The sequence below is a fragment of the Bufo gargarizans genome, chromosome 4, assembly GCF_014858855.1.
Source record: "Bufo gargarizans isolate SCDJY-AF-19 chromosome 4, ASM1485885v1, whole genome shotgun sequence".
NCBI classification, from domain to species: domain Eukaryota; kingdom Metazoa; phylum Chordata; class Amphibia; order Anura; family Bufonidae; genus Bufo; species Bufo gargarizans.
The window spans coordinates 4,372,503-4,397,491 of record NC_058083.1 but is presented as its reverse complement, the minus strand read 5'-3'; the positions used below and the strand labels follow the sequence as shown (position 1 = coordinate 4,397,491).

General features: G+C 44.3%; 1 protein-coding gene across 2 annotated transcripts in view; it reads left to right on the top strand.

Annotated features, from left to right (window-relative positions):
• Positions 1 to 24,989, top strand: part of RUNX2 (RUNX family transcription factor 2) — a 71,869-nt gene that overhangs the window by 30,160 nt on the left and 16,720 nt on the right. The window contains exon 4 of one of the 2 annotated variants that reach the window (XM_044289770.1): positions 22,139 to 22,312. The exons of the other annotated variant lie outside the window; for it this stretch is intronic. Within the exon in view, the coding sequence (XP_044145705.1) occupies positions 22,139 to 22,312 (174 nt within the window). The remainder of the gene's footprint in view (positions 1 to 22,138; positions 22,313 to 24,989) is intronic. 2 annotated transcript variants of the gene reach the window in all.

Below are 24,989 nucleotides of genomic sequence, written 5' to 3'. Positions count from 1 at the left end.
AGTGAAAGGTATCATTACATTCAGCCGAGCTATCCCTACAAGGGATTCCCTTAATTATAATATATAATATATGATATAATAATACCGCCACGCGACTATGACGCGGATCCATTTTTGATTATTCCAGATGGAACGGGATAAATGCTGTACATTACCAGGGGAGGGGCCGGTATTGTGCCGTGTGTCGTCACCCAGACTTGTTGAAAACCGCCACATCTGTAGTCATTGTCTGATAGCGGAAATAATTGTCTCCCGCGCAGAATTGGGAGCAGTTACCGCGGTTGGATGCAGCTAAATGAAGCTGGTTTCCTTGCAGTCGTCTGGCGATGTCTGAAATATTTCAGTGAACACGGCGCTCCTCCCTGACTGCTGCCGCCTCGGTGTGTGCAGGCGATAACAGATTACTGAGTGTCAGAGTGACTCTTTAAGGTCCAATGCCCAGATTCAGGGAGAAATATTTATACTCCGCCGATAAGACGGGAGAATGTTATGAAGCGGAATGATTTATGGCGGACAGATAATAGGAAGGAGAAGGAAGGGTTCTCAGTGTTTGCCAGCAGCGGAGATGTAGATGTCAGGAGTTCGGGCCAGTGCTTGGGAAAACCTGCGTCCACTACAAGTACCAGAATGACCTGAACAGCAAAAAAGATCTAATCAGTAACAGACATAAAGTGATCATTCGAATTTCAATTATATCGGAGGTTCGGAAATGGCGTGCGTACCGTAGGGGGAGCCACTGTGCCCGCTATGGAGCTCAGGTGGGCTACATCACATTGTGTCCCCCCCTAGCAAACAAGGGCATGGGCACTAACCTGAGGGTCTGGTCAGTATAAGGCCTCATGCACACGAACGTATTTTCTTTCCATGTCCCTTCCGTTTTTTTGCAGACCGTTTACGGAACCATTCATTTCAAAGGGTCCGCAAAAAAAAAAAAACGCGTGCATTCCGTTTCCGTATGTCCGTATTTCCGGACATGTCCTATTATTGTCCGCATTATGGACAAGGGTAGGACTGTTCTATTAGGGGTCAGCTGTTCCATTCTGCAAAATACGGAATACACACGGATGTCATCCGTATTTTTGGCGGATCTGTTTCAGTTTTTTTTCGTGTGCATGATGCCTAAAGTACTGTACGGTTTGCCTGTTCTGGGATAAGAATTTGGAGGGGATTTGGGGGGGGGGGGGGATCTTCATTTGGGTCGTGGCCTAACCTAAGTGGTCGGACGTCTTTGAAATATCAGTCATAGGAAGTCAAGCAGTCCCTTAAATTGTCCTGTGTGTCAGCAGCACAGCAAAACGTAGAGGATGGATAATAGAGAGTGTGGCTACAGGGTCAGACTACACACAGTTTGCAGTCTGTTACCATGGAGACACATAGGCTTGCATCGGAGATACAGACACAAAACGGTGTGAGATTTTTAAGCAGAACTGTTCGCAAAGTTGTTTCTTTTCTTATTTTACAGGCAGCGGAACAATAAAAATGATGAAAGGGTGGACATAGCCTTTAGAAGGGGTGCGCAAATAATTTAAAGGGGTAGTCCCATCATCGATGACAAATGACTAGGATATGCCATCAGTGTCAGATACCTTTTGGACCTGCTCCTGTATCTAGAATGGTGCCTCAGAGCTGCCCTTGCGCAGCTTGCTATGGGACTTTCAAAAACAGCTGACGGCCATTTTCGGAAGTCCCGTAGTGGTAAATGGGGAGCAGGCCGCACCAGCGCAGTCCCTATGGGACTGCTAGGAAATAGCTGTTTTCGGAACTCCCATAGTGGTGAACGAAGGGTGGTGACTCCTGTGTAGCTGCTCTTTCTTTACTTCAAGGACCCTGTTCTGGAGAAAGGGCTCAGGTCCCACCTCTGGGGCCCGCTCCGAGCTGGCGTTGATGGCATATCGCTATCAGATCCTACTGATGTGCCGTCAACCGTCCCAGTTGTGAATATCCCTGGTATGAAACATGCCCCCTTAACGCCCGGGCCCCTCATATAGATTATACTTACCTTGCTCCCCAGCACCCGCATCTCTCCTGATCCCTGCACGGCCGCCCCCATGTAGTGGAGCAAAACATCCGGCAATGGGGGAAGCAGCCAACCGGGACGAGCCTCCATAACATCGCGAGTGACACTAGGGAGGCTGGTCCCGGTCGCGGCCTGCCATTGGCTGCTTCCCCCATTGCCGGATGTTTTGATCCACTACATGGGGGCGGCCGTGCAGGGATCAGGAGAGACGCGGGTGCTGGGGCCCAGGGCGTTAGTTTTCTATGTTTTATACTTTGGATAACCCCTTTTAGTTGTATCACAAATGTTGCACAACCGTCTGGTACATTCCTCACCATCTTTATTACATCCAGAGGCTGACAGATTGTGTTGTCCTAGAATCTAGGCTGATAGCTGGCAGCTGCGCTTACAGGACTGTAAACAGGAATGTTTCTATTCACTGACACAATGCACATTAGAACATTTCAAAAGTGTTTTCACTTATGGTCATTAAAGGGGTTTTCCGAGAGTTTTTTCTACTGATGATCTCTCCTCCGGACGCTCAGGAACCCCGCCGATCAGCTGCTGGAGAAGACAGCCAAACTATTTTTATCTTGACAGAGAGAAAAAAAAAAAAACCTAACTCCCTGGACATATAGATCTCAGATGAGAACGAGGAGAGACCGGATTTCAGATTGCTTCCCAGTGACATAAAAACAGAGGGGAGAGGCCGGGGGGCGACTGTGGGACGTTTCACACACTGGATGACCACAAGTGCCAGAAGTCAGAAGTACAGATGTTAGGAGATCACTTCCTGCGCAGAGTCCAGCGTTAGGCCTGGAGCCCCGTTATACTGAGAGGCTCTATACAACTGGATGGTCAGGATCAATCCTATTATATTTCGAGGTGTTGTTCACGATTGGAAAAAAGTCTTCCCCTTTTTTCCCCCCAGAAACAGCTCATCTCTTCCGTCTCGTAGTCCAGCTCATCCTCATTCTGGAGAAAAAGCTGAAACGTATTTTTTTTTTATAATCCTGGAAAAAAAAACTTTTTGTCTTATTATTGCATGTACCATGACTTTTGGGAAGTGCCTGTAGAATATAATTGAGGACCACCAGTAGTGGAGAGGGATCTTGGAAAATAGAAAGTCAGACAATCTGATTAACTGCATCTCAGGGTCCGGATCCTTGTGTCATGCTCCGCCCCCGCGGAACCCCACTACTCATAATACGGTGTTTTTTACAGACTGTCTCTTTAACTGCAATGAGATCTTAAAGGGGTCGTGGCAGCATTAAATGTTAGCTAAATCTAATTCCGCATGACGATTCTTTTTTGTAATTTACTTTCTGATGCAAAAATGCTCCAGTTTTGAGATATTCTCTTTATAATAGCGCCCCCCCCCCCCCCCCCCCCGGTGTTTAATCTGTACAGTGATGTGCACGTCCTCCTAATGAGGTGGTCACACATGCTCAGTTCTGTCCTTCAACTGCTACCAGCCATATCTACGGTTAGAAACTGTGACAGCTACAGAGTGATTACTGCTGCAGAAAGGACACACACCCTGAGCTGTGATAGGGAGAGATCTGCAGCAGAAAGGATGTGCCCCCTGAGCTGTGATAGACTGAGACTTGCAGCAGAAAGTGCACGTCCCCTGAGCTGTGATAGGGTGAGATCTGCAGCAGAAAGGACATGTCCCCTGAGCTGTGATAGAGTGAGATCTGCAGCATAAAGGACACACACCCTGAGCTGTGACAGGGAGAGTGCTGCAGCAGAAAGGACACGTCCCCTGAGCTGTGATAGATTGAGATCTGCAGCATAAAGGACACACACCCTGAGCTGTGATAGAGTGAGATCTGCAGCAGAAAGTACACCCACCCTGAGCTGTGATAGAGTGAGATCTGCAGCAGAAAGGGCACGTCCCCTGAGCTGTGATAGAGTGAGATCTGCAGCAGAAAGGGCACGTCCCCTGAGCTGTGATAGAGTGAGATCTGCAGCAGAAAGGATGTGTCCCTCTGAGCTGTGATAGGAAGAGCGCTGCAGCAGAAGGGACACAACCCCTGAGATTGTGATAGGGAGAAAGCTGAAGAAGAAAGGATCCCCCCCCCACCGAGCTGTGATAGGGGTAGAGCTGCAGCAGAAAGGATGTGCCCCCTGAATTGTGATAGAGAGAGAGCTGCAGCAGACAGAACATGCCCCCTAAGCTGTCATATGGAGAGAGCTGCAGCAGACAGGGCACTGTCAGAATTCATGCACGGTGCTATGCCAAGTGCAAGGCCTTAGGGGGCGGAGCATGACACAGGGGTTCAAAAACCAAGAACCCACAGGGCTCTCAGGTTATCTCATAGATCGAGTGATTGGTAAGGGGCCTCTGAATACTGAGGCCAAGATCACCCTCCATCTGCCCCTGTCTAAAATGTCCCCTTAAAGGGCTTGTCCAGAATTTTGCTATTGAAGGCTTATCTTCAGGATACAACATAAATATCAGATTGGTGGTGGTCCGACACCCCACAGACGTTACTCTGGTGCCAGAACTTCACAGCTCCATTCATGGTGTGGTGGAGTACCTGTGTGTCCTCGTCCGCGCGGTGTCCCGGTGACCATGGAGGAGGTTTGCTCGGTGCAGCGTTTCGCTCCTCTGGTCATTCAGTCTGTTATTTCTTCTGTCAGGGGCCGCGCGCCAGCAGGAAATGACACATCAAGAGGCATTTTTATTGAGCAACCTTCTGAGGAAACTGATGCAAAGATACACAGGCTGTTTACACATTCCAGGGCTGCAGGCGGCATGGAGGACCTCATCATCCGTGTGTCACCCCCAGTCCTGTCCCTGGTGCCCCCAACTCCGGGACACCTGTCCCCCACGTGACTACAGACAACTTCTATATAATACATAGAGGGGAACTATATCACAGTCATTATGTTCTAGGACCCCACGTGTGTCATTGTCCCGTACCCCAAGTGTCAGTGTCATTGTCCTGTACCCCAAGTGTCAGTGTCATTATCCTGTACCCCAAGTGTCAGTGTGTCATTGTCCCGTACCCCAAGTGTCAGCGTCATTATCCTGTACCCCAAGTGTCAGTGTATCATTATCCTGTACCCCAAGTGTCAGTGTCATTATCCTGTACCCCAAGTGTCAGCGTCATTATCCTGTACCCCAAGTGTCAGTGTCATTGTCCTGTACCCCCAAGTGTCAGTGTGTCATTATCCTGTACCCCAAGTGTCAGTGTGTCATTGTCCTGTACCCCAAGTGTCAGTGTCATTATCCTGTACCCCAAGTGTCAGTGTGTCATTATCCTGTACCCCAAGTGTCAGTGTGTCATTGTCCTGTACCCCAAGTGTCAGTGTGTCATTATCCTGTACCCCAAGTTTCAGTGTCATTATCCTGTACCCCAAGTGTCAGTGTCATTATCCTGTACCCCCAAGTATCAGTGTGTCATTATCCTGTACCCCAAGTGTCAGTGTCATTATCCTGTACCCCCAAGTATCAGTGTGTCATTATCCTGTACCCCAAGTGTCAGTGTCATTATCCTGTCCCCCAAGTGTCATTATCCTGTACCCCAAGTGTCAGTGTCATTATCCTGTCCCCCAAGTGTCATTATCCTGTACCCCAAGTGTCAGTGTCATTGTCCTGTACCCCAAGTGTCAGTGTCATTATCCTGTACCCCCGAGTGTCATTATCCTGTACCCCCAAGTATCAGTGTGTCATTATCCTGTACCCCAAGTGTCAGTGTCATTATCCTGTACCCCAAGTGTCAGTGTGTCATTGTCCTGTACCCCAAGTGTCAGTGTCATTATCCTGTACCCCAAGTGTCAGCGTGTCATTATCCTGTACCCCAAGTGTCAGTGTCATTATCCTGTACCCCAAGTGTCAGTGTGTCATTATCCTGTACCCCAAGTGTCAGTGTCATTATCCTGTACCCCAAGTGTCAGCGTGTCATTATCCTGTACCCCCAAGTGTCAGTGTCATTATCCTGTTCCCAAAGTGTCAGTGTGTCATTATCCTGTACCCCAAGTGTCAGTGTGTCATTATCCTGTACCCCAAGTGTCAGTGTGTCATTGTCCTGTACCCCAAGTGTCAGTGTCATTATCCTGTAACCCAAGTATCAGTGTGTCATTATCCTGTACCCCAAGTGTCAGTGTCATTGTCCTGTACCCCAAGTGTCAGTGTCATTATCCTGTACCCCAAGTGTCAGTGTCATTGTCCTGTACCCCAAGTGTCAGTGTCATTATCTTGTACCCCAAGTGTCAGTGTCATTATCCTGTTCCCCAAGTGTCAGTGTGTCATTATCCTGTACCCCAAGTGTCAGTGTCATTATCCTGTACGCCAAGTGTCAGTGTCATTATCCTGTAACCCAAGTATCAGTGTGTCATTATCCTGTACCCCAAGTTTCAGTGTCATTGTCCTGTACCCCGAGTGTCAGTGTCATTATCCTGTACCCCAAGTGTCAGTGTCATTATACTGTACCCCAAGTATCAGTGTCATTGTCCTGTACCCGAAGTGTCAGTGTCATTATCCTGTACCCCGAGTGTCAGTGTCATTATCCTGTACCCCAAGTGTCAGTGTCATTATACTGTACCCCAAGTATCAGTGTCATTATCCTGTACCCCAAGTGTCAGTGTGTCATTATCCTGTACCCCAAGTGTCAGTGTCATTATCCTGTACCCCAAGTGTCAGTGTGTCATTATCCTGTACCCCAAGTGTCAGTGTGTCATTATCCTGTACCCCAAGTGTCAGTGTCATTATCCTGTACCCCAAGTGTCAGTGTGTCAGTATCCTGTACCCCAAGTGTCAGTGTGTCATTGTCCTGTACCCCAAGTGTCAGTGTCATTATCCTGTAACCCAAGTATCAGTGTGTCATTATCCTGTACCCCAAGTGTCAGTGTCATTATCCTGTAACCCGAGTGTCAGTGTCATTGTCCTGTACCCCAAGTTTCAGTGTCATTGTCCTGTACCCCGAGTGTCAGTGTCATTGTCCTGTACCCCAAGTGTCAGTGTCATTGTCCTGTACCCCAAGTGTCAGTGTCATTATCTTGTACCCCAAGTGTCAGTTTGTGAATGTTCTAGGACTACACAATATACAACTCATAATTCTATGTGCTGTACTGGGGTCTAGCTTGGGCTGTACTGGGGTCTAGCTTGGGCTGTACTGGGGTCTAGCTTGGGCTGTACTGGGCTGTAGCCTGTGATGGGATGTAGCATATACTGGGGTCTAGCTTGGGCTGTACTGGGCTGTAGCCTGTGATGGGATGTAGCATGTACTGGGGTCTAGCTTGGGCTGTAGCCTGTGATGGGATGTAGCATGTACTGGGGTCTAGCTTGGGCTGTACTGGGCTGTAGCCTGTGATGGGATGTAGCATGTACTGGGGTCTAGCTTGGGCTGTACTGGGGTCTAGCTTGGGCTGTACTGGGCTGTAGCCTGTGATGGGATGTAGCATGTACTGGGATCTAGCTTGGGCTGTACTGGGCTGTAGCCTGTGATGGGATGTAGCATGTACTGGGGTCTAGCTTGGGCTGTACTGGGGTCTAGCTTGGGCTGTACTGGGCTGTAGCCTGTGATGGGATGTAGCATGTACTGGGATCTAGCTTGGGCTGTACTGGGCTGTAGCCTGTGATGGGATGTAGCATGTACTGGGGTCTAGCTTGGGCTGTACTGGGGTCTAGCTTGGGCTGTACTGGGCTGTAGCCTGTGATGGGATGTAGCATGTACTGGGATCTAGCTTGGGCTGTAGCCTGTGATGGGATGTAGCATGTACTGGGATCTAGCTTGGGCTGTACTGGGCTGTAGCCTGTGATGGGATGTAGCATGTACTGGGGTCTAGCTTGGGCTGTACTGGGCTTTAGCCTGTGATGGGATGTAGCATGTACTGGGGTCTAGCTTGGGCTGTACTGGGCTGTAGCCTGTGATGGGATGTAGCATGTACTGGGGTCTAGCTTGTGCTTTCAATGCTGAGAAGCTGTGAAGTCATCAGTACTTTCCAGAATTCTTGGTTAGTAATAGTTACACGCTTTGATTTCTTCCTAAAAGTGATGGACTAGAAGAAATAAATCACATTAGCGTCCACAGTCCTCCAGTGCACCCTGCGCACCGCACTATGCATGCTGAGCGTGCCCTCTGCGGTGCTGATAGTAAGCCCATGTATTCATTGATGACTTCCCCATCTAAGCTGTGCCCCCAGAGGCTTCCAGCAGGTATATAGCGCCATGTCTGTCTGCTGCCGCTATCTTGTCCGGCCCTCACTGAGGATGTTTATTGTTTTCTACATTATATTCTTTTTTTCGTTGTCCTCATTTTTAACTCCTGACCAACCTCATAAAAATAGAAATGGGGGGGGGGGGGGGGGGGGGGGCAGGAAGCGTTGAGGTCAGGACACAGCTGCTCTGGGAGGAATGCTCTGGTCCAGGCAGTGAGTAATACCAGGGGGAAGGCAGACAATGCTGGGGGTAGTTGTTTTACATGGCAGTTACTGCAGTTTGTAATCTCTGTGTTTCCTGTTTTGTAGTTAGCAGCATCTATCATTTACTTCACATCTTTCTATTATTTATCTATCTCCTATCTATTTATCTATATATTATCTATCTATTTATCCATTAGTGTTGAGAGAACTTGTGGTTTCAAGTTCGGTGTACAAGGTTCGGGTTATCTATAAATTCTATTATGGATTCCGCTACCACCGATCATAACTTATGGTCCATGGTAGCGGAATTCTTAGATCACCCGAACCTGAACCTTGTATGCCAAACTTAAAACCACAAGTTCTCTCAACACTACTATCCATCTATTTTTTGTGTATCTCATATCTGTCTATGTATCTTTCTATTATCTATCTATCTATCTATCTATCTATCTATCTATCTATCTATCTATTATCTATATCTATCTATCTTCTGTATCTCATATCTATTTATCTAATATCTGTCTATCTCATATCTATCTATCCATCAATCAAGCTTTATTGGCAGGTCTAACATTATACATTAGTATTGCCAAATCATGTGGGAAATAGTGGGGACACACCTGGAGTCGGTGTATAGGAGTCCGTGGCATATCATGATAGGTGGGAGGTGTGCGGACACACCCGGGGTCGGTGTATAGGAGTCCGTGGCATATTATGACGGGGGGAGGAGTGCGGACACACCCGGGGTCAGGGTATCGGAGTCCATGGCGTATCAGACTCCTCTCAGTCTGTGGCAGGCACTGATATATTGTGCTGCTATGTCCACAGTGTTGTCATCCTCTCCCAGCAAGATGGGCAGCTTCTCTTCCTCCTCCATGGAGCTGAAGTCTGGGAGTATATCAGAGAGTCTCCTAAAGTGGATGTCCCTCACTGAGTATTTGGGACAGTATATCAGGAAGTGCGCCTTATCCTCCACCGCCTCCAGGTGGCACTGCTGGCACAGTCTGCTTTCTCTAGGCATGTAGCTCTGTCGATGCTGTCCGGATTCGACAGCCAGGCTGTGGGCGCTCAGTCTGTAGCGGCTCAGGATTTTCCGGTCTCTGTGGTTCCCTAGTTTCTCCAGATATGGGGCCAGTTTGTAGTCTCTCTGCAGGCTCTGGTACACCATCAGCTTCTGGGATGCTCTGACCTCCTTCCTCCATTTACTAGCATATTCCTCTTGTCTCTTGTTTACTGTGTTCCTTGTCCCGGCTTTTGTGAGGTGGTGTGGGGTGATTATCTGGCCGGGCTGGTTTTTTAGTAAGTTGATTTTGGGGCTTTGCCTTGCCTGGGATACCTTGGTGTAGCAAGGCTTTATGGTGATGGGAGCCTTCACTACTACTATGTAGATGGCCCCAGAATGATAGCGCCCTCTGCTGGATTGTAAAGTGTAGAGGGAATCTGCCCAGCTCCCCTCGACAGGCACTGTTAGAGGTGGTCCGATGGACCGGGAGGAAATGCTTACAGAATTCCAGGTGGAATATTTCTGTTGGGCTGGAATCCTATCTTGACCAGTCCGGGTACGTGTGAGGGCCCCAGACTTCACTGCCATACAGGAGGATTGGTGCAATGATGGATGGATAGATAGATAGATACTAGGGGTGCACCGAAATTCCGGCGGCCGAAAATATCGGCCAAAAATGGGCCTAATCCATTTCGGCCGATATTGGTACATATCGGCAGAAAATATGGTTGGTTATATACGTTCGGGCGGCTGGCCGGCGGCGCCCCTCATGCTGTGCCTCCTAAACGCTTGCCGCTCTAAAGAATCTCCGGCTCAGTGCTGCGCAGCCTGCTGTGTCTGCTCTGTGCTACTGCTGCTGTTAGTGTAGCGTGGCCGAGCTCTGTTCGTTCCGCGGTACAGGAGCTTTTGTTTCCTGTACCCGGCCGGACTGACAGGAAGTGCTCACTTAGTGTGCACTTCCTTTCAGTCCGGCCGGGTACAAGAAACAAATGCTCCTGTACCGCGGACCGAACAGAGCTCGGCCACGCTACACAGGCTACACTAGAGGTGACAAGGGAGGGGGAGGGGGGAGTGTAAAATGAGAGTGACAAGGGGGTGTGTAAAATGAGAGTGACAAGGGAGGGGGGTAGAATGAGAGTGACAAGGGAGGGGGGGTAGAATGAGAGTGACAAGGGAGGGGGGGAGTAGAATGAGAGTGACAAGGGGGGGTAGAATGAGAGTGACAAGGGAGGGGGTAGAATGAGAGTGACAAGGGGGGGTAGAATGAGAGTGACAAGGGAGGGGGGGAGTAGAATGAGAGTGACAAGGGGGGGTAGAATGAGAGTGACAACGGAGGGGGTAGAATGAGAATGACAAGGGGGGTAGAATGAGAGTGACAAGGGAGGGGGTAGAATGAGAGTGACAAGGGAGGGGGGGGGTAGAATAAGAGTGACAAGGGAGGGGGGGAAATGAGAGTGACAAGGGAGGGAGGGGGGGAAGAGAGTGACAAAGGAGGGAGGGGGAGAGTGACAAGGAAGGGAGGGGGAGAGTGACAAGGGAGGGGGAGAGTGACAAGGGAGGGAGGGGGGGGAGAGTGACATTTTTTTTAAAATAACCACTTTGGGTGGCATTGTGTGTATAATATCTATGTATCTGTTTAACTTTATATTTTAATTCACTTTCCTTTTTTTTTACTTAAAAAAAGTATTTTAAAAGTATTTGGGCAAAAAGGCAGTTTCGGTTTCGGTTTTCGGTCAAGGGCATCCTTAATTTTCGGTTTCGGTTTCAGACCAGAATTTTCATTTCGGTGCACCCCTAATAGATACTATCTATCTATGTCATATCTATCTATCTCTTCTATCTATCTATCTATCTATCTATCTATCTAATATATATCTATCTCATATCTATCTATCTACCTATCTCATATCTATCTATCTATTTATCTATCTATCTATTATCTATCTATCTTCTTCCTTTGTAATGTGTCTATTCTACCACTAACTGTTTTATTTTCTTATTTTCTTCACATTACAATAAAATAGTCAAAGAACAATAAATCATCCTACATTTTCCATATATAAGCTTTGTTATGACAATGTTAGAGAGATTTGAATATAAAGGGAACATCATATTTGGAGGAATAAGGACCTATATAGCCCCCTATAACATTGAGCATAGTCTTAAAGAAGACGTAGGTCATGGAGAACTTGAGCTATCATCACACGACCACCACAGATTCTCACACTTGGAGAATAAACAAGGACAGTTTCCATTCGATTGAGACGAGATTTTGAGACCTTGAGGCATTGATAGACTTAGCATACCTTCCAACAGTCCCATGGAGGGGCATGTCTCTGCACATGTTTATTAAAAGGGTAGTTTCTGACAGTGTTGGGGACAGTCCTTGGCAAAATGTGGACAATTGTCCCACCATTTGGGATTCAAAAATTAAAAGTAGCATTTTTGGACGTTATTGACCTGTGCATTAGAGAATCAGTAATCTTTCTTTGCTGTGGTTGGATTATCTTTTCAAAGGAATTGCCCATCACAGACCATCCCTTTAATTTGGTGGATGCCTGAGACCCCAGCAAACAGAATGTCCACCAGAGACGGTTGGTCGTAGAAGACTTTCCTTACCGGGAAAATGTATGTCATCCATTTGCTTTAGTAGGCCATGTAGACGGAAGTTGTCCTGATGGGACACCCATTAAAGGCGTTTTCCAGATTGTTGATATTGACGGCCTATCCTCAGGATAATAGTAGATTGTCGGGGGTCTGACTTCCCGCACCTTTACCTATCAGTTGTTTTACAGTAGGCCTAGAACTACACAGCTCCGTCCAATGGATGGACCTGTGTAGTTCCAGCGCCAGAGCTACAACAAAACAGCTGATCATTGGCGGTGCTGAGCATTGGACCCTGACGATCTAATATTAATAGCTTATTATCAATATCGGAATCCTGGAAACTCCTTTAATGGGTGGAAACCTTTTGTTGAGTACTTTGTGAGGTTATCTTACCGGTGATTTGCTGCCAAACCTCATAAGAACATCTACACTCTGCCACCATCCATTCTTTATGGCGCGTCTTGTTGGTAGGCCAGTGCCAGGCACTGTGGAGAGTGTGCCAGCTCTTCTCTACCCTGACATTTCCCCTTTAATGACAGGGTATAAATATAACTTCTTGGAAAAAAAAAAAAACAGGCTACCAGCTCAAATGTTCCGAGCGTCCATAAGAAATCATCCAACATCTGACCCTCTGTATCAGCCTGAGCTGGAAACAATCCACTCGGACGTCCTGCTCTATGGACCTCTACAACCTGCAGTCTCTGCACTGGAAATTATTTTGCAAATAATTTTTGGCAGAGAGGTCATGTTGAGTTTGGCATTCGCAGACTCCAGGGACGAAGCAAATGAATAACTTGGGGAAGATGTGTGAGCCCAGAGGTGGGCTGGAAATGCCTTGCATCACCAAGTATCAATTTAAAATGGATATCTCGTTTCAGAGAAAATGACTATTTTGATAATATGGTTTAAAGTGAATGTTGAAAATTGTAATTATTTTGAAGGAGCAGCAGTGAGGAAATCAGCGCCGCACATAAATCTCCCCGTTGTGCAAGACGCTGTCCTGATTGTAATTTAGTGTGGTCTTAGCTTTCAGTGCTGCGCTGTAGATGTGGAAGCGAGCCTGTGGTTGGAGTGTGAACGGTACTTGACCATTAACGCCACTGGATACTAGGAAGCTTCAACCAGTCAGCTCCAGCATGTCATATTACATCCCACTCTATAGGAAGTATCTGCAAACTCAGGCTCCTAAGGGGAGATTTACTTAGACTGGCGTTTCGTATGAAAGACTAAACCGGAGGAGAGTTGGAATGAGATGAGAGGCACGCGCCTCTTAATAAATTTGCCACATCTTTTGGCAGTCCATCTGCCAGAAAATCCGACCCTTGCTCCACCGCCATCAGCAATTCGCCACCCACTTTTTGGGAGAAAATTGTTAGTAGTCGTAAATGTTAGCACAAAAATGTGCGGCTTTTTATACCCAAAGTCTCGCCATATTTTTGTTTAAATTAATATCTTTAGAATGAATGTATATATTCAACCTAAAAATCCATGCTTAGTGTCACGTCAGTAGTGTTGATACGGACAAGGAAAGTGAAGCCCTGAACTGCAACCACCCAATGTCCCTACCTACTTGCAGTACAAGCCCTAAATGGCTAGACCACAACTGGTCAATGGTCCCTATGCTACTTAAGAGCAGAGACGGACAAACACAGACAGCAAAAACACAATAATCAGAGTCGACAGAAATTGGTCAGAATCAGACGGACTACGCAGTACCAGAGATGAGAGACAGAGAATGGACAGAAGACAAGCCGGGGTCAGAAGCACAGATGACCAATAGCTGAACAGGAACAAGGGAACCACGCTAGTGAGCCAAACTAGGACTATCACTGGCAATGCTATATGCCCTAATGGGATTAAAATAGAGAGCCAGATCCCCGGACCAGAACCTGATTGGTCTGGTCATCTGACTCTCCTTTAGGTTAGCAAACAATCAGAACAGATGATAGAACAGATGGACTGTCATTCAGCCCACTGATCATCTCCCTCGTGCTGAAGGGAGAAAGCAGAGCATTGCTCTCTTTAACTGGGGATAAACACTGTATGCTGTGGGAGGGGGTTCCCTCTCCCCTCCCGCAGCATGCAGTCGCACAGACAGAGAGTGAAATTGCAGTTGCATCCCCCTCCTCTCCCCATCTGTTATGTACTACATTATTTCAGGTGGATTTTATATTTAGATTTTTCAGAAAATGTATAAAAGCCTACAGACAAGGAAAAGTTAGGCCACACACCCACTGCCTTTTGAGTGTCTGCAATGTGGAAGGCGCCACAAGTTGTAATAGGATGCCAGAATTCTGCAATCTAAAATGAACATGCAACAGCTCTGATACCATCCAAGTCTACCATGTGGCGACCAATGTTGATGTCTTGCCTTAACCTAAAATCCATGAATATATATTTATTTTTTTGCTTACCATTGACTTTTTTTTAAACTATTTATTACTATGCTACTTAACTTACTGTGGACATGTTTATGCATAAAATCCAAGCGCCAACACTTCCATGTCTTGTAAGGGTTGCACAAGAAAATGCTTTGTGGTGAACATAATGGGGTAATATTGGATCATGAGTGCATACGGTATGATGTGGCCATTGGTGAAGGACCAGATTATGGGTGCCACCGGCTACATCAAGTAGCTCTTCTATAATGTTTCTACAACTTGCATTAGATGCATCTCTGCTCTTCGGAGACTTCTGCCCTTCTCTGTAAGACAGTAGAGATTGGGGATCATATGGTAGTGCGACCATCCTGTAATTGAGAATTTATGGTGGTGCTCACTGGTGTTATGTGGTCTCATGAGATGGTACGTCTTGACTATTGGATTGGGACTGTAAACTTGGTTCATATTGGATATTATATTGTTGGGTATCAATCTACTTTAGTTATGGATCCCCACTGTGTGCTCATGACGGTAGCTCTTTACTACAGGTCAGTCTTCATGCAAGGTTTTTCAGCTTTATTACAAGCACTCACAAATTATGTACAGTATTTGCATTCATTGTAGGTCTTTTACGCTATCTGGAAGGTGGGTTTTCACAATTTCGTTTGCTTATTTTGACTATTGGAAAAGAAACAGTTAATATGAAACTCTGTAGACATGGGAAATCAGACGTGTTCTGGAGCGCAGTTTGTCAATTACACTACGTCGCACAGTTTCTTAGTACTTGAAACCTCAAAACCACCGTGGAGAATTTGCCCAGAATCCATCACTGACGTTTGTGTCACATAGGGCCAAAAAGTAAAATGAGGCGGTCAGGAGAGGGCACATAATTAAGGAAGTTGATCTGAGGGTTAGCGGAACCGGAGACTTTTGATAGGAGGACATGTCGTCCTTAGTGGGTAGACCGCTGTGAAATCAGTTTTTGGCCGGGATATAAACGATGGAAATAAACAAGGAGCTGGATGGTAATGAGATAGTTTCATAAAAAAAAAACGGACCATATTTATCCTTAATTGAGAATAATTAAATAGAATTAAATATATATGCAATGATTAGATAGATGATAGATAGATATGAAATAGATGATAGATAGATTTATTTAATATAAACATACCGTATTTTTCGCCCTGTAAGACTCAATGGCCCATAAGACGTACTGAGGTTTTAGAGGGGAACAATAAGAAAAAAAAAATTTCATTAGACCTCAGATCAGCAATCAGACCCCCAATGTTAATCAGACCTCAGCTCACAGCCCCAATCAGATCCCCAATGTTAATAAGATCTCAGATCAGAACCCAATGTGAATGACCCCCAATCAGACCTAAGATGAGACCCCCATGCCTCATATCAGCCCCAAGCCATATGTGATCAGTGCCCAGTCATATAATCAGCCCCCAGTCATATAATAAGCCCCCAGTATTAATCAGCCCCCAGCCATATGTGAGCAGCCCCCAGCCATATGTGAGCAGCCCCCAGCCATAAATCACCCTCAGATGACAAAATAAAAAAAAACACTTACCTCTCCTGCTCCTGGACGCCGCCGCTCCTCACATCGCAATCTTCTTCCTCCTGCTGTCGGCTGTGCTGTGAACTGGTGCGCACAGTGTGAGGTTACAGAGCACCCTCAAGCTGTGCGCAGCTTTTACAGCTGACAGCCGAGGACCAGGAAGCGGTGAGTACTGAGCCTTCACCTCCTCCCGGTCCTCCGGTACTAATGAGCGCTTCCATAATGGAAGCGCTCATTAGTATTCGCCCCCATAAGACGCACTTTGGAGAGAAAAAGTGTGTCGAAATTTTTAGGCAATGCTAGAAATCAGAATTATTGAATTTTAGTTTGGCCACTGGTGGCAGTGCTCAGTTTAGTCTTCTCTTTACACCGGCAGTGTAGTGGCACAAAAGATAACAAAATGTTCATCCTATAGATATTTTTCAATATTTTTCTCATAAGTCTATAAGCTACAACGATAAGTACTCAATTACTCACACATACAGAGCTCGAATCTTGCCTGAAAATCTGGTATGGTTGACTCCATATTTGGGGGCTTCATTAAGTTGATGCATTCACAGTGGTTGCCCCAGAATAGTGAGGAACATATAGTGGGCAGCATGACTAATGACTGCAATATGACCCCAAAATCACAGAAACACTTAATTCACCCAATGTGGTTCACTGGTTTCTGTGTGAACAATAATGTAGTCCTGCTTGGTGGAGCAATCTCACTACACTCTTGAATCAATTTACAATATGAGTAGATTCTTTGTGGAACATCATCATTAGATATGATTATCTCTTCATACGTACATGTTATGATGGCATTGGTGATTGGGTGGAAGGTCCAGTTGTAGGTGTTGCACTAAAGCAAGAGTCAATAAATTTTTGAGTGTATGACATGGACAATTGGTAACATCTCAGATGATTTATTGACCACAAGTGATAGAGAGCATGTAAGATACAGGCTTCTTCTGAGAGCATTTCTATGTTCTTCTGGTGGGAGGTCGAGATCTTTCTTGCCTTGGGCTTCTAGGAAGGGGGTCCTGGCTGTAACAATTTATTATCCCCAAGAAACTCCTTGTCTTCCAGCAGTCTTAGGAGCAGCCTGTAAAAGCTGCTGAGACATCGCCCCAGCCTAACCTAAAGCTCATTCCTTGAGTAGCTCAGCGTGATTATTTCAGTGTTTCAGGTGATGGCATATTTAATGTGACAGGTGCTAATCTCACAGAGCATTCATCTTCATCCCGACCTGCACATTAATTACACACGTACAGGAATATTATTTTGTGTTTCCCTCGAGGTACAGGAGAAATGCATGTGGACCACACAGGTTAAGCTCTGTTGAAAGCAATCAGGTCACATTGTCTGCACAATTATTTTAGTTGGACCGAATTTCTGCTGTTGAATTACTTTTGTGAAATCTCATTTGTGCGGTAAGAACATGGAAACGGGCCTTCGCTGGGTTTTGAAAACAATTGCTAGAATTAGGAATACGGCCAGCTTACACATGTTCCTCGGGCTGCTGTTAGAATTGTAGGTGACCATTCATCGTTCTGTTAGACTGCTGACATTGGCATATGTTTTTGCTGGACTAGGCTGGCTGCTGGGTTGGTACAATTGCTATTATAAAGTATGTAAAAATAGTCAGTCTTTTCTTCCACCACTGTGAAATTTTATGGTACAGCTTGAAGGCTGCCAGTGCATGCTGTGTTATGGGCAATGGTTGTACCATTGTATTGTATTTTGTGTCTGGTCCCAAAACGAAATGCTACTGGAACGGAATGCATCCTGAATGGAGCATACCCCTTTACAATACATTGTCCCTAAACAGAACCATTTTCTCCTGGTTTTGAGATCCAGAAGAGAATGTCAAAACACTGATGTGAAAGTAGTCTAACCTCTATAGAGGGATCTGGTCTTCGCTGCAGGGAAGCCATCAGGGCGCTATCTGTAGTTGGCAGGCAACCCACGGGGGTCAGAGACACCATGGCAAAGCACCATGGAATCAGGCAATACACATAGTTAGAAGCAAACTAGGTCAGAAAGGCAAAGTACCATGGATGGGGGCGGATGGATGGGGGCGGATGGATATTCTCAAACAAGTAGAGATAAGTGGTGATGTAGGCACAATGCAGACAGTAATATAACTAGGACCATTTACCCCCTAAACAGTATGTTTCAAGAGAAGTGCCCTGTGATAAGGATCTGCTGCTGTGAAAGCACTTGATTAAGCTTTTGAGTTTGATATTTTTGTTCTTCTGTAGAAGTTTTAATTTCAGACGTTCTTTTGAAGCAAATTATGGAATTTCGCAGTGAGTTCTTCTTCGGATAGTAGGATTTTGGTGGTTTGAGCTAGCTCAGAGCTTATTTACATACATCTCCTTTTCCCCCTTTTCATCACTCATATCCAGTAATTTAACCAGGGCCATTTTCCACCTGAACAGTGTGTTTCAGGAGAAGCTTCCTGTGATAAGAATCTGGTGTTGTAAAAGCATGTGATGAACCTTTTGAGTTTGCCTTTTATTTTTGTAGAATTCTTTATTTCAGATTTTTTTTTTTAAGCAAATTATGGAATTTTGCAGTGAGTTCTTCTTCGGATAGTAGGACTTTGGTGGTTACACCTATCTCAGAGATTACTTACATACAGTACATCTCCTTTCCTTTTTTTCATCACTCATATCTAGTGCACCATGCATAAATTGCAGAGGGGGAATATACATTTCTTTGTTCGAGTCCCTATAATAATAATATGTTTCTTGATGTGGCCACAAGAAAACTGCGTCAGGCAACCTTTATACATATAGGGAATATGAAAGAAACAAATAAGAGGTCCCTAATCATAACTTATATCTATAAGTCAGAGCAGTAAGCCGCTACTGTTACTTTTTGGAAGAAATGACTTATAAGTCCATGACATGTATTCCCCATTTTTCCTAAAAAAATTATATCACCCGACCATAATATTCACTGATGGTACAGCCCATTGGCCATAATGTCCACAGGGCTATGCTATCATGACTGCCATAGGCATGTGACTTCTCAACAGACGTGAGGCCACAGCCCCTAGAAACAGACACAATGCTGAGTACAGAGTTTTTTAATACTGTCAGTATATTGCATTTTTTTTTTCTGATGTTATTCATGGTAAATGAATTTTTTTTTATCGACAAGATCTCGGAAAAGTACAATTTCTAAAAATAAAATAATTTAAATTAAATGAAATTTAATTTAGGCCTCCATAGTTATCTCCAGCAGTATTCTCAGTCTCTGTCTATGGCATATAACTTGTGGGAGAATAGACGCTCTCGGGGCTGTGATATTTGTTTGGCCTGTGAGTCTTTTTATGTTTTTATTGCTGGTGCCGAGACCCTGCTTGATCTTTGTTTTGCACATTTCCTGTTTCTAAACCACAGGAGACCCTGCTGTCTCTTTATGACATTTTGAGCTGTACTGCTTGCATCAGTATGTGAGAAGGACCTATCACTCACATACAGATGTTTATTGCAGAACAGCTTTATCTGACTTCCACCTCAAATATTGTGAGAAACACAGATGTAGCCGCCCCATGCCGCTCGCAACGCCAGAAGCAACCGCAGCATGTTATCTGTTATTGCAAACAGCATCAGTCATAAACATGGCTGACGTCTGAGTGACAACCTCTGTTGCCTGATATGCAGATGGCACAAACCTAAAAGAAGTAGAAGATATTGGATGTGGAGCTCATGTGGGTTATCTTGGGTGTCCACTGCTGCTCGCAATTAAGTTCAGATTGGCAAACTTTTTTGGAATTAAAAAAAAAGTTAAAAAAAATTGTTGAGCACCTCAATGGTGTGTCAACTCATATGGCTGGGCCTGGTATGTCAGCCATGGGAGCCTCAGAGGTGGGACCACAGCCGATCACACAAACCCAAAGATAGGCCATTAATGTGCATTTCTAGAAAACTGGTGCCAGCAAAGGGTCAAACAGGTCTGACTCCTACTCAGGCCTTCCATGTAAAATACTAAAGTTCTGCTCCAACTTTCTGGTTACATTTTTATTTTGCCCAAACTGGAATCTGTAAATAAGTACCAAGGCCAAGACTATTAATTTCTAAGACCCATGGCCATTACTCATAGATGCATAGATAATTTGGATACCAGCATTATGGAGATTCTGTCTATTATCAAAGCTGACATTGGTACAGGGTAGTCCCATGAAGATCTATGTAAACATGATATACGCTGTTCAAGCCATGGGTCGGGTAAAAAGGTGCCAACTGGGAGTCACTGTGTCACCCAAGGCCCAACAAACCCATGCAGCCGGGAGTCACTGTGTCACCCAAGGGCCAACAAACCCATGCAACCGGGAGTCACTGTGTCACCCAAGGGCCAACAAACCCATGCAACCCACTCTCATTTACTTTGTAATATTGGCTAAAACCAGGTCCTTTGCCTGGCATTAGACCTTTTACTCTAAGTGCTAGTTAAAAAAAATACCCAGTCAGAATTGGGTTTGGTCATAGTCACACCAGTCAGTCCAGTTACATGGCACATCGTAGAGTTAAAAATAGCAAAAGAGAACAAGATGTAACCTCGGTATTTATTTTGGAAAGCTAACTGGAAGACTTGAAGATACCATTGTCCTGTCTCCTTACTCAAGGACTCAGGTGGTAATGTGGGTTGGGAACCTGGCTTGACATTCTTTACTTGGCCAAGCCTTCTTTGAAATCTTCTAACAACAATACCATCATGCATGTTTGGCCTTCTCCTGGCACACAAACACTCCAATTTTTAAATTCTCTTTTATTAGTTTCACAGAGGAGCAGAGAAGTTTAGCAAGTGCTTGTAGCTCGAGGACATGGTGTGAAGATGTTCTGTTCTCTTTGGCCCAATCACCATGAGTCTCTTATGTAATATGTTATGACAAAATCCAAGTCACAGGAGTTATTGCTTCTATTCTTGGTCATGGCCAGATATTATTTATAAGATTGACTTATTTCCTGTATGTAGAAAAAAGGTTAAAAACGTAACCTTAAAAAGCAGTTGCACAAATGTTAAAATAATTCCCTTTTATTATAAAGGTCACCCTCCCGCCCTCCCCGATGAGCAGCTGATTACAGGCTGTCCATTGATCATCTGTAATCTAGCAGAACATGCTCAATGTAATGTCCCTGCAGCCCCACCTCTGTAAAAATGAAGAACTGCAGTACACAGTTCCCCCTGAAATAAATGGGCTTTGTATGCAATGCTGAGGAGTGCTAGGACCTCCTGATACAGAGACGCTCTTTGTAGCCACTCTCTATTCTGGGTAGTGGGTTGGGTTTTCCAAACCACACAACCCCTTTAAAATTCAGCATGGTTAAAAGACCAGTAAAAAAATTCTAGTAACTATGGATCTATATTATTTAAATTAAACATGACATTTTATTTTCTGTTTGGAAATTACAATGAGATTTTTTAGCATTTAGCATTTTTTAGTAATGTCCACAAAATTAAACAACAAAATATTTGAATGCCCTGAGCCTCTCGCCATGTCGAAAGTGTTTTTTTAGTTAATCCAATGTTTATTGGGCAGTACGTAATTTGTGTAATTTTTATTATTTTTACCAATTTAAAATACCATAACTTAAAGGGTTGCATATTTGATCAAACTGAATGTAAGGTAATTGTTTAATGCCTTTTTTTGGGGCAATATATACCGGTAACTCTATGCTTGAATTCTCCAACATTTACAAAATTTATCGTTCTTTTTATTATGATTTTTATTTTTCATTATTTAATTTGATTAGTTAATAATTTAATTTTATATTTAATTAAAGTGAATGTCATGGAAATATGTTAATGCTTTGAGCTCCTGTGCTTTAAAGCCCTTTTTATTTGATCTTGTGTTTTCAAGAACGACTTGCTGGTATCCATGGCACTTAGCAGAAACATCTTACAAAACTGTCCCCGTCCTTGAAAAAAGCAGAACTGGCTCTCGTTCCATAATGCAGACCTAATGATAAATCCGTTTTTATAAGAGCTGAACATGATGTATTATACTCTTTGGAAATTATTTTTTATTACATAATTTGTAATATTGAGTTAATTTTAGGTCAAAGCTAAATGCTGGGGGTAATTTTTTTTATAATATCTGAGGCCTATTGTGCCCTTTATTTTTTACCAGCCGGGTGTTATATATTTTGTGTGGAAGGTTTGTTGCTGGCAACAGTAATAATAATTCTAATTCTATGATTTGCTGTTTCTAGGGCACAGACAGAAGCTTGATGACTCTAAGCCTAGTTTGTTCTCTGAGCGCCTCAGTGATTTAGGGCGCATTCCTCATCCCAGTATGAGAGTGGGTGTCCCAACTCAGAGTCCACGGCCCTCCCTGACCTCTGCATCGAGTCCTTTTAATCCACAAGGACAGAGTCAGATTGCAGGTAAGGGGCAGACGTACTTTTTTGGTCATTTTATAGAAGTTATGGAGAGATTTCTCAATGCTTACATACCCTGTTTATTGGCCATGAAGAGTGGCCTCCATTGTTATGTTGGTAGCGTTAGCGTTGTAGGCAGTCTTTGGGGTTCTCTCAAGGACTTTTCTTTACTATTCTTCACATCCCAGTTTACATTTTATAGATACATGATTAATACAAAACAATCAACCTCTGTGGAGGTGGTGGGAAGAGAATTTTTAAGTATTTGGAGAAAACGGCTGGTTCTTGTTGGCTAGGTCTTGTTATGTGGAAGGTTTTATGGGTATTACCACACTGATATTGTGATTATGACCCATGATAAATAGGGGATGTTAAATAGGGGTAGAATCTCACCCACTACTGGTACCGAGATCCAGTGATTGTAGTTTCTGCTGTCTCTAGAAGGTTTGTATGATCTTCAGACTTGTTTTCCACTCTATTGATCTTTAACAATATGTTGCTCATGGAAACTTGGGGTTCATGGGGATGGAGGATGAGGCCAACCTAAACCTAGGGCTCACTCAGTTTACAGGCCCAACAGCAGCCATGGGAACTTTCCTTGCCCCCTTAGGGTTGTACTGACTTTTAGCCACTTCCCTGTAATAATGTTCTTATATAGGGGACTTTAACAGGGACTTATAAATAAGTCGCATTCCATACTCCATGCATCAATCTTGGAAAAGGTTTTGCAATCTAACATTTTTACGTCAAACTGAACAATCCCTTTAACCAGTTGTCAGCCATTTCCATCCTTTGGTGTCCATTGAAACCATGAATTTCCATGGTTTAAAATGGCCAACCTTAGACCTCTAATGTGGAGAGCTGAGTTGGATGCCTTTCTCGAATTTAGCTTATAAAGAGCATTATCGAGCATCTGACCTCCTTCTATTCGTTAAATATGCCTACAAAGTATTGTGAAAAAAGCTGTATGTTATTAGTTTGGTATATATTTTCACACTAAGTGAGAAGACGTTGTAGAGCGTCATAAATATGTTTCGGCGTAGGCGGCCATCTTAGAGACACTACTGGTGTTTTTCTATTTTTAGTGGTGGTTTATGATAGGTACTGTGGGAAAGTGGTTTGAGGTTATTTTATTCGGTGTGTTTTTGCAGCCTTGTAAATATGTCTATGGAGCTAATAGAGAGGTGGGCATGTTACATGAACTTTTTATACTGTTTGCTAATTTTTATGGCGTGGCATATATAATGTATTCTTTTTTTACTCAATTTTTTCAAACAAATTTGCATCATATTTAAGATTCACCTACTGAGAGATATGTGGAAAAGTGTATTTATACATAAAGGAAACTGAAGATATGAAAACCATGGATGCTTTACTTTCTTATTTGTAGTGCAACTTGCCGAAAGGACTAAGGCCTCGTTCACATCAATCTGAGCCATTTCTGCTGTTCTGCTCCATCAGAGGAGCTGAACCATGAAAATTATGGAAGTGCTGGATTTGGCATATAAGTGGAATGAATAGAGCTAAACAGACCCCATTGACTTCTGCATGCAGGACTTTTGCCCACTCTTTTTTGGCGGAATGTGCAACGTAGGCCCCGAACAGAGCCTCCAACGCAGATATGAACAAACCCTAAATATGTGACAACTACCATGAAATGCCCCTTACAGTATTTGTTAATATTCTTCCCCCACATGGACATGAAGGGGAAATCCAGTGGAAGACCAGTTTGTAGTCCTTCAAGAGCTTGAGATGGGGGTCAGGGAAGGTACGATGTAGACCCCAAACCCCCAAGGTAGATGTAAACAAAGCTTAAACATTTGACAACCACCATGAAATGCCCTTTAGAGTATCTATTAATTCCCTTGACCCACATGGTCATGAAGGGGAAATCTAAGGGAAGACTGCTTTGTAGACCTTTGAGGGCTTGATATGGGGGTTAACTACAGTCACATTTGAATATCCAGGTTGTGAAACTTTGCTGCATGTTATATGTACCGCTTATCTTGGTAATCTGGCGATCTCACTTGTTGTTTTGGAATAAGGCCGAGCGTGACCCACTTTTGTGACATGTCCAAAGACTCAGCTCCTTACCACCAGAACATATGGGTATTGCTGGCAACTGATGAGTTAAATTTTTTATTTTTTTTATTTTACTTGCTCAAATTGTCAGCAGCCAAGATAAAAAGAACCTCAGATCGTTAGCATATGCAGCATACAAGCACGGGGGACTGATCTTCAAAGTCACAAGTCAACTTGTTTGGAACGAGATAACTTGCAGAGTTAATGTTTGAAGCTCCGTGAAACCCGCTCTAGCTGCACACACAGGAAGGAGCTCAGGCCTCACTTGTGCAAGCGCGCCCTGCATGGCATGTACAGGAAGATGAGAAATCTACAATATATACGCTCACACAGTGCACCTGCCTAACAGCCGCCTGTGCAACTAGAATATTAGCAGGGATGTGTGCCTCCTCACTGACATTGTGCTCTCTCATTGTTGTATAGAAATAAAGATGGTCGATGAATCTTTTTAATATCTTAATCCGCCATCAGTTTGAGTCCAAACTGTTTCCTACTTCTCGTTAATAGGATTAAGAGTAGTCTTCTTCTTGGATCAACCTCTTCCTTGCTTTGAGAGCTTCTGGTTGATGTTGAAATTGGATAATAAAATTTTCTGGCAAGT